A 10,478-nucleotide genomic window follows, 5' to 3' on the forward strand; every position below is an offset into this window, starting at 1 on the left:
TTCTGTCGTTCTGCCCATCTCTCATTCTTTGTCTTCTTCTCCTACTTTCCTCGTGCGGTCCGCATTTTCGACCGACGAAGAAAACAAGGAGCCTTAATACTGATTTACCGTTTATATTTAGGATCGGCTCCTGGGAGTTCCTTCGGTAATTTCCTTAATCAGAGTGGTCCCAAAAAATATTAAGAAGTAATCGTTTCGTGTGTGCGCACCGCTCTTGATACAATCATCTTTTAAATACGCTCACCGAGTTCTTTAATGTCAGCCTCGAAAACGAGATAAAAGATTGAAAATATCGTCAAACGCGGATCGTTAAACATGTTGTTATAATATGTTATAGTGAAAACAATATTGCGTATATATCGTAAGGAAAAGTAAAACGTTTTATTTATTATCTCAATAAATTCTATTCAATATCATTGAACATGTTATTATAATATGTTATAGTGAAAACAATATTGCGTTTTATATATCATAAGGAAAAGTAAAGTAAGTTTTATTTGTTATCTCAATGAATAAATTTTATTATCTCAATGAATTAATTTTCAATACTGAATAATAATTAAATAATAATTAAATAATAACAGATAATAAATGTTTTGTGCATGTCGATAGCTATTAATGGAGTGAGTAAATTAAATAGTCTGCAGTGAATATCGTATTGTTATCATTTGAATAAAGTAGAGATTTAATTTTACATATAATTCATATAACATAATTTTCATAATTCATAACAGAACATCGAAGTCCATTTTGTTGAATTTTATATTAAACTGAAAATAAAATTATGAATTAATTGTAATTGGTTTTATTGAGGAAAATATAAAATTTTAAATTGTGATTTTACAATGGACAATGTTGTCTGCCAACAGCTTGCACGCACCTTGTTGTGACATTCGGCGGCGGCACAGCGACGAATAGTTACAACGATTGCAACGCTTGATAGATACGGTCCTTTTACAATCGATGATCTTGATACGGGGGTTTAGTCGGAGGTCCAAGGAGCGTCGAATATTAATTATAATAATTAATGTTATTAGTAGCCATTGTTCATTGCTGCTATATACATAATGTTCCTTGAGGATGTTATGTATTAGGTAAATACTGTTGTGGTATATCGGAATATACTTTGATTTCGCAGTATTTAGTATAAATTACACATAATGATGAAAGTACACATAATGATGAAAGTTGGGAGCACAAAAGTTTCCGCCGTTTGCAAAAGACGGCGCCACTAATAAACTATAGTTAAAATTGTTTGATATAAAACGACATATCGTAAGATTAGATATCCGGCAACACCATAACCTTGAATATTAACGATTTTGATTCAGCATCATACATTTCTTTTTGTACGAAAATGTTGAGTTTTGAGCCGAATAAGCGTCATTTACGGGAATTTTTGATCTACTTCTTTAATTTGAAAAAATCTGCAGCTGAGGCTCATAGATTGCTTGTAGAAGCATATGGTGATGCTGCCTTAAGTGAGAAAAGTTGTCGTGAGTGGTTTCAAAAGTTTAAGAACGGTGAATTTGACGTCGAAGACAAAGAACGTAGCGGCCGAAAGTATACGAAGACGCGGAATTGGAAGCATTATTGGATGAAGATTCGTGCCAAACGCAAAAAGAGAACAAGAAAGAGAACTTGCACTTATATTAGGAGTGATTCAACAAACTATTTCATATTGTTTGAAATCATTGGGAATGATTCAAAAGCAAGAGAATTGGGTTCCATGAACTGACGCCGAGAAACGTTGAACGCCGATTTTTTACATGTGAAATGCTGCTTGCCAGGCATAAACGAAAGGGTTTTTTGCATCGTATAGTCATTGGTGATGAAAAATGGATCCACTACGATAACCCAAAAAAGAGGAAATCATGGGGACCACCTGATTATGCTTCAACATCGACAGCCAAGCCGAATATTCATAGAAAAAAACTCATGTTATGTATTTGGTGGGATCAGCTTGTGTCGTGTATTATGAGTTGCTCAACCAAACGAGACCATTACTGGGGCTCTCTACCGACACAATTGATGAGATTGAATCGAGCATTCAAGGAAAAACGCGCCCACTACTACTCCAGGTATGACAAAATTATTCTCCTGCATGGTAATGCTCGACCACATGTTGCGGCGCCGGTCAAAACCTACTTAAAAACACTCAAATAGGAAGTTCTACCCCACCCGCCGTATTCTCTAGACATTGCTCCTTCCGACTATCACTTGTTCCGATCGATGATGCATGGCCTGTCTGAGCAGCACTTCACATCATATGAAGATACCAAAAATTGTATCGATTAAATAGCCTTAAAAGATGAAGCGTTCTTCCGACACGGTATCCACATGCTACCACACAGAAAGATGGGAAAAAGTAATGGCTAGCGATGGCCATTACTTTGAATAAAACATACCGTTCTTTCATAATAAATGTTTAATTTTTGATAAAAAACGGCGGAAACTTATTTGTACTCCCATGTGTATTTGTTGCGCTTGCCAAATTATTGTGTGATTTCATGATTTATTAGACTTCTGTTAACATTTGAGAAATTTTAATACATCGTAGTATGCACGTTATTTGCGTGTATAAGGTGATCAGAAAACAAAAAAGCTAAAAAGAGGGAAAGAGATAGAAATAAGTATAATCAACAAAAAAAAAATCGATTATTTAAATAATTAATCGATTTTTTTTTTGTCTTAAGGACAGAAGTGATGAACAAGATTATCTGCAGTTCGATTTGCACGATAATCGAAAAGCGTAATCAATTTATAATCACATTTATTTAATATTGTTTTTTAAAAACAAATAGTCGATTATTTTTATCATTAAAAAGAGAAATATTTTAGATTTTTACAAAATATATTGTAACTTCTTATCTTTCCAGAAGAAGAAAAGGAAAAATTATAACGGAATATATGTCAAATGCTTTCATAAATACAAAAACATTGCAAGCAACGAAAAATACATTGGAAAAAATGGGACACATGATCACCTGACTACTCGCAATATTGTCAAATGAGTTGGTAGTACTGAATTACATGCTGATCAGCATGCTTCTGAAAATATTTTATAACGATTGCAGTAACTAATAGTATTATAAATACATTTGTTTTTATTTATTGGGAGTACAAATAAGTTTTTGCCGTTTTTTATCAAAAATTAAACATTTATTATGAAAGAAGAGATTATGAAGAAGAAATTAAGCATTTATTGTGAAAGAACAGTACATTCAAAGTAATGGCCATCGTTAGCCATTACTTTTTCCCATCTGGTAGCATGTGCATACCGCGTCGGAAGAACGCTTCATCTTTTGAGGCTATCCAATCATCGATACAATTTTTGGTATCTTCATATGATGTGAAGTGCTGCTCAGACAGGCCATCGATCAACAAGGATCAACATCGGAACAAGTGATAGTCGGAAGAAGCAATGTCTGGAGAAAACGGCGGGTGGGGTAGAACTTCCTATTTGAGTGTTTCTAAGTAGGTTTTGACCGGCGCCGCAACATGTAGTCGAGCATTACCATGCAGGAGAATAATTTTGTCATACCTGGAGTAGTAGTGGGCGCGTTTTTCCTTGAATGCTCGATTCAATCTCATCAATTGTGTCGGTAGAGAGCCCCAGTAATGGTCTCGTTTGGTTGAGCAACTCATAATACACGACACAAGCTGATCCCACCAAATACATAACATGAGTTTTTTTCTATGAATATTCGGCTTGACTGTTGATATTGAAGCATAGTCAAGTGGTCCCCATGATTTTCTCTTTTTTGGGTTATCGTAGTGGATCCATTTTTTATCACCAGTGACTATACGATGCAAAAAACTCTTTCGTTTATACCTGGCAAGCAGCATTTCACATGTAAAAAATCGCATTCAACGTTTCTCGGCTTCAGTTCATATGGAACCCAATTCCCTTGCTTTTGAATCATTTCCAATGATTTCAAACAATATGATTTCAAACAATATTGTTTGTTGAGTCACTCCTAATATAAGTGCAAGTTCTTTTTGCGTTTGGCACGAATCTTCATCCAATAATGCTTCCAATTCCGCGTCTTCGTATATTTTCGGCCTTCCGCTATGTTCTTTGTCTTCGACGTCAAATTCACCGTTCTTAAACTTTTGAAACCACTCATAACAACTTTTCTCACTTAAGGCAGCATCATCATATGCTTCTACAAGCAATCTATGAGCCTCAGCTGCAGATTTCTTCAAATTAAAGAAGTAAATCAAAAGTTCCCGCAAATGACGCTTATTCAGCTCAAAACTCGACTTTTCGTACAAAAAAAAAATATATGATGCTGAATTAAAATCGCTAATATTTCAAGGTTATGATGTTGCCGGATGTCCAATCTTATGATATGTCGTTTTATATCAAACAATTTTAACTATAGTTTATTAGTGGCGCCGTCTTTTGCAAATGACGGAAACTTATTTGTACCCCCAATATTTTTCTTATTTGTTTTCAGTAATTTGATCTACAAATCGGATTAATCAGATTTTTATCTTTCTTTCCATACTTAGCAAATAAAACAATTGTTTTCGGTTCTCACTGATTTATTCTCTTCTATCAAATGATATTTCTTTTATCTATCAAATAATGTTTTTCTTATTTTATTTGTTTTACTTACTCATAATCAGAGATATGTGTACAAATGAAATTGCCCGGTTTGTTTCTCATTTCTTCTATTTATCTGTTTCGCTCATTTGGTCTCTTATGTGGATATGTGATATGATTACGTATTTTCGGACAGACATGAAGAGTAAGGAAGGAAGTGGTATCCAAAAATATACAGAGTCCCCAGTGACGTCGCGAAGCATCTCGGAGAAAGATATGACTAGTATATATATTTCTATATTTTTCTCATAGTATTAAAAAATCCTGGTGTTTTCGTGTCGTACAGCTATACAGATTCGCCTAAAAGTCAGTCTGCGGAGCCGTCTCGAAAAAATATAAAATATTTGGGACGATTCGGACGTGGAAGACGGGGCAAGGCTATCTCGCGACCTCACTGGTTTGCGACGTCAGATATTGTTCCATATTGTTTCTCATTAGTTAATTAATTAACGTTATTAGCGAAATTATTTTCCATAAAATTAGGCTACCGGCTTCGAGCATACGACGAAGATCGTCGATGATCGAATGCCTTGTCACGTGAAAAAATAATCGAATAGAGCAATAGCACATTCGGACGCGGTTTTTCATTCCATCGACACTCCTTGGTCTCGTATTTATAGTCTACGTATACATACGCTCGCTAAAACAGTTAGGAGAGAGGGACGGTAATCGAGAATGCAACACCGATCTACCCTCTAGCGTTAACAATATATGTATAGTAAATACGTTTTTTAAGTAGCAACTCCCAATATACATTATGATATTCTCATCGGATTCTATACTCAAATTCCTTATCACATGGTTGACTAGACGCAGAAAAAAATTATTAACATTAATAGAGCGAACAAATAAAGTGCGATAACAGCGATATATAACTTTATTACAGAGTTTATACGCGATAGCGTAACTCTTGTATCAATGGAAAACCTCAGGTACGACGTAAATGATAAAAATAATGCTTATGACGAGAAGTCACATGAAGCTACGTAATTTCTTTGGAGATGCGATATATCGATTAGACGAAGGCGAATCCGATATATTTCAAACGGAAACATGTTTGAACAGGGAAGCACTTCTAATACGTCTAAACATTACGAATATGTCACGGATCTAAAAATCACTTAGAATCGTCGTTTGGCAAAATGTTTAGAGATCGCCCGGTGCGATCTCTCTCTTTTCGTTGTACAAAAATAATAAAATCAGACATGACGCGTGATATTTAATTTTTTTTTCGACGCGCCAGCGCGTCTCAAACGCGGAAGCTGCAGCATCAATCCGCGTCTGATACAAATTTACTGCCATGTAACTAAATTCAATATGATGCTTGGCTTTCATGCGAATTTAAAGGATTTAAGAATCGTCGCTTTGCCACTTAATGATTGTACTACGTCGTAAGTTTAGATATATGCTATATCTTTTTAAAACTCTTGAAAAATCTTTGAAAATTGCGGCGTAATAATCTCCATGTCGGTATCGTTCGATTCTCTTTGAAAAGTTCGATTTGCCGAAGTTATTTTCTGCAGTGATGGCGATTTTATCATTCAATATTTCGCTCAAATATCGTGAAGATAATCGAATTTAACAATGTCGTGTTGTTTTCCAGACATTAAAATTTCCCAAAAAGTTATTTTGCTCTTTCTCGAAGAAATTAATTTTTTTTTCTTTTTCTATTGGAGAAATTTTTTTGCATATTATCACATAATTAGTGATGAAAACACATTGTCTGATATATCGCGATAGATATTAAGTATTCTGTTCGTACCACTTGTTCTTGTTCATTCGGCTTAACGACTTATAGATTCTAACTTGTTCGATCGTCCATGTGACGCTTGTATTACATAAATTCTTGATAAAGTGAAATCTTTCAGCTCTCTGAAGCTCTTCTTTTAATTTGAGATCGCACCTCGACAGGATCGTCGGCATGAAAAATGTTTCGCAAGACCAGAACTAGTTTCTGATCATAATAATTGGACTACGAGCTTACGGGTGACTTCTCCGAGCGGCGAAGATCGATGATATCGACGACGCCCTTGACTGCCACTATGACTTCCAGCTCATTAATTTTCTGAACGAGACCTTCTTCAGTTGAAAAGCAACATTCAGTATGTCAGATTCACGCGTATCTTCTCCATCAGAATGAACTTCTCGTCTACGTCCCGACATCATTAGCCGATGTCTCAGGCCTCTAGAAGTGGGGTCCGACAGTGCTTCCGAAACAGGCACCTTTTCTTTGCTGGATCCTGGCAGGGACACTGATCTACCTACGGAAAATCCCTTACTGAGTCTATCGAGGGTCGCTGGCAACAAGTTCCGTCTCGGAATGGCTTGTTCTCTTTCTCTAAGGATAAACCTGCCGAGAGTTTTCCAAAAGGCTTGAGTGGTATAAACATTTTCATCGTCACTCAATACTCTTAACTGACGATTTCCACTTCCGACAGCACCCGCACCACCCCATTCCAGCTCCTCGACCAGAGCAAACTTGGTTGGGTTCTCCATTCTTCTGGCCTTTATCAGAGCTTGCGCTAACACGTCTTGAGCTGAACTGCTTATCGGCACACGTAGAATCGCATAAGGGATCTCCGGCGAAACGTTATAAATGCAGACTAGAAAGGTGTCTGCCTCGTCCCATATGTGAGTGGATTGGTCCCTCGTGTTGGAATCGTTGAGCTTCGAGTGGCCGGCCGTGCTTCTGATAGAGGCGAGCCACGCTCTACTGCTTGGATCATCGCCTACTCGCTTCAACAGGAAGCGACCTTGCCCTTTCCATAGGGCCTGTGCTTGAAGGGGATGTTCTGTAGGATCCAGCACACGTTGAGTCGGTAGCTCTTCCTTGTCTCTTTTCTCCCATCCGCGGGACACTTCCTCTACCAAAATGTACTCATCTACATGATCCGGCGATATTCCGGCCTTCTGCAACGCCTGCAGCATCACCTCTTGCGTAGTACTCTCCTGGGTCACTTTCAGAATGGTGTACGGCTCGTCTGGTATCACATGATAAACCATTAGGAAGAACATTCGTCTCTTCAAGGTGACACCACCTAGGGATCCGGGATCAACGGTGCTCAGTTTCTCAGGTTCTTTGCTCGACGAGAGACGCTTAGATGACTCTTTATGATCACGGCAGCAGGTGTTATAGTCCAAACTCTCCTCCTCCAAGCGGGAATAGATAAAAAGCGTAGAAAGGGCTAATGGCTTGTTTTTACAAGATCGTAATCGTACGTGTCGATAGCCAGGTCGTAGACATTTAAGCGGTATTACGCGTTGCGCGATCACGTGATGAGAGCTTGCTTCGATAACACCGAAACGTAGGAAGGCGAGATCTTTGAACATCACTTGGAAGCAGAATTTTTCATTCCAGATAGGATTCAACGCATTGTTATGGATCACCTTTGTTTTGTGTTTCGCGCAATCGATCGGTATACCGACCAACTCGACCTCAACATATGTGCTGGTGACGAAGTTCGTAACCGAAACGTATTGTCCTGAGACTATTGATAGACTTAAATGCGCAGAATGCAGCCCATCGAATTCTTTGTCCCAAGGGTTGAATCGCCTATAAAAACATTTATAATTGTTCAAGAAAATTTTTTAGAAAATAATTTAGCGTTCAGAAATAATTCTTTATTTAACTATCTTTTTTTTAACATACAAAAATATCTATTATAAAAATTTCTATTATAGCAAAGATAAATTTTTAGAATGAATTAGATTAGAAACAATTTGACACCTATTGCTTATGATTTATAATTAATCGATCTCTTAAGGATTGTATGCTACATTCATAATTATTATTGTTGCATAATTAGAAAATTTGTAAGAAATCTAACAGAATGTGAATTTACCTGTACATCATATGACCTTTATCCCACATCACTGAAGGTTTTCTAACATATCCGCATTGACCGCTTTGCTCAAACATGGCTGAATTCAGATTTAATCCCGCGTCATCAGTTTGATAATTCAACGCAACCATTTGGATTCCAAAAGCCCAAAATATTACAGGATTGAAATTTGTGGAATCAATACGCATTCCTGCAGGATACGTTCGAATGAGTTGAGTTTCAGCATGAGCGACTACGCCTAACGGTTGTTTCCTACAGATTTTCTTCGCCGAGCTTTCGTTCAGAGATGAACATTGGAAACAGGCCGGCATTCCACGAGTGGATCTAATAAGAACAGAAACATACTTCTGTGTTTTTTTTTATTTACAAAATCAGTATTTGTCGATTAATGTCAATATGATAACGCCGAAAAATTTTGAAAAAGAAAATACGCAAGAAAACGACGCAAGACAATAAAAATAAACTAAAAAAATATAATGAGACAAATATGTGTGATATATAAATATAGGAATGAATAGAGAAAATATTGTACAATAAAAAACTGACCTGAAGATATTATCGATGTTGCTACCGCCGCTCGCGATCGAGGCGGACGTCGAAAGTGATTGCGGCGATCCTGATGAGGAAGCTATACTGCTAGGTCCTATACCGGCGATGCTATGCCTCTGAACTGGTCCTGTATGCGATTGATGACGTATTTTTCCTGGTCCGACTGGCATAGTATTTAGTCCGCGAAATTTAATCGCCTGCAGATAAATTACCAAGTCCGACAATTCCTTGGCTATCTGACTACTTTGCTTTTGCGTCTTGTCATCCACTCCTGGATCCGATTTTAAACGACCGTGCGGCACTTGGCCACCACCCAGATATCTCTCGTAGCTCGAAATCGAATTATCTGTAATTACACGTTAAATATTGTAACTCGTTTCAGTGAATTTTTAATTGATTGCAATTATTATATTTCTCGAAAGCAAAGAAGAGAGAAGGTTGGATTTATATTAAACTCAAAGATAATATATAAGTGTAATGTATAAGTGATAAAAGCAAAAGATAATTAAATAGGATACAGTGACAATGTAGCCACTGCAACATATTTAGATTAAATTTGAACTTAGGAAGGCTCTTAAAAACAGAAATTTATAATGAATTTCAATATTCTTTTTTGAGAAAATATATATCTGATTGATATTACAGATTAAATTTTCCAAGTATTAATAATATATTATTTTTACCATCGATGTTGTCATCCTCATCGTCATCCTCTTCGTCATCTTCATCCTCGCTAAAATATTCCACGACTGATGTGCTGCTTACATCAGTCCGCATTTGTTTCATGGAAGATGCGCGATCCGTCATAAGCATTTTCCCTCGATGACTAAGGGGTGTGTGCGACAAGGGGCCGGCAGGATCGATCACCAGCTTCTTATTTTTTATCAAAATTCGGTAACGAAGTTGCGAAGGCGAAGGCAGTTGAGGATCGTCACTGAAGTCGGACTCGAAGAGAAATTTCGTCACCAATTTCTCGCCAAAAACAGACTGAAATGATATTATATTTTTTTATAATAATTTGATTCAAGCGCGATGATAATCACTAAGAAAATATAATTTGTTAGATAATCAATCGAGTACCTGAAATATTTGAGCCATACGAGCTTGCTGACTTGGCGAACAATGATTCTCGATGGAAAGGATTATGGGATAAGGGGAACTGACAAAGGCGCTTCGATCTATCGCTTCCACAACGGAGCGAAATGGTATTTTCGTAGTGAAAGTATGACCATGATAAATCAATGGTGATCCATCGTCACCGTCCCAACAATCGAGCTCTACACAACGACATCCGGTTAAAAGCACCTGCATAAATTTTTGTTGTTATCAAACAATAAGTTTTATACGCGCTAATTACTACTTTATTCGAATGGAAATTTGCATAACTTATTTCACGCGATTCAAATTTCACGCATGTTTTTAATTTAATATAATAATAATATTTTTTCATAATTCTTGGATATATGATATATATA

The 10,478-nt window shown here is 36.8% G+C and overlaps 1 protein-coding gene across 1 annotated transcript in view; it reads right to left on the bottom strand.

Annotated features, from left to right (window-relative positions):
- Positions 1 to 4,404: 4,404 nt before the first annotated feature.
- LOC108687937 (1-phosphatidylinositol 4,5-bisphosphate phosphodiesterase epsilon-1-like) overlaps positions 4,405 to 10,478 on the bottom strand; it is a 31,803-nt gene continuing 25,729 nt past the window's right edge. The window contains exons 12-16 of the mRNA XM_018193982.1: positions 10,084 to 10,308; positions 9,687 to 9,990; positions 9,001 to 9,349; positions 8,455 to 8,778; positions 4,405 to 8,165 (exon numbers count right to left, since the gene is read on the bottom strand). Coding sequence (XP_018049471.1) covers positions 6,653 to 8,165; positions 8,455 to 8,778; positions 9,001 to 9,349; positions 9,687 to 9,990; positions 10,084 to 10,308 — 2,715 coding nt within the window. The 3' untranslated portion in view covers positions 4,405 to 6,652. The remainder of the gene's footprint in view (positions 8,166 to 8,454; positions 8,779 to 9,000; positions 9,350 to 9,686; positions 9,991 to 10,083; positions 10,309 to 10,478) is intronic.

The sequence above is a fragment of the Atta colombica genome, unplaced genomic scaffold, assembly GCF_001594045.1.
Source record: "Atta colombica isolate Treedump-2 unplaced genomic scaffold, Acol1.0 scaffold220, whole genome shotgun sequence".
Lineage (NCBI taxonomy): Eukaryota > Metazoa > Arthropoda > Insecta > Hymenoptera > Formicidae > Atta > Atta colombica.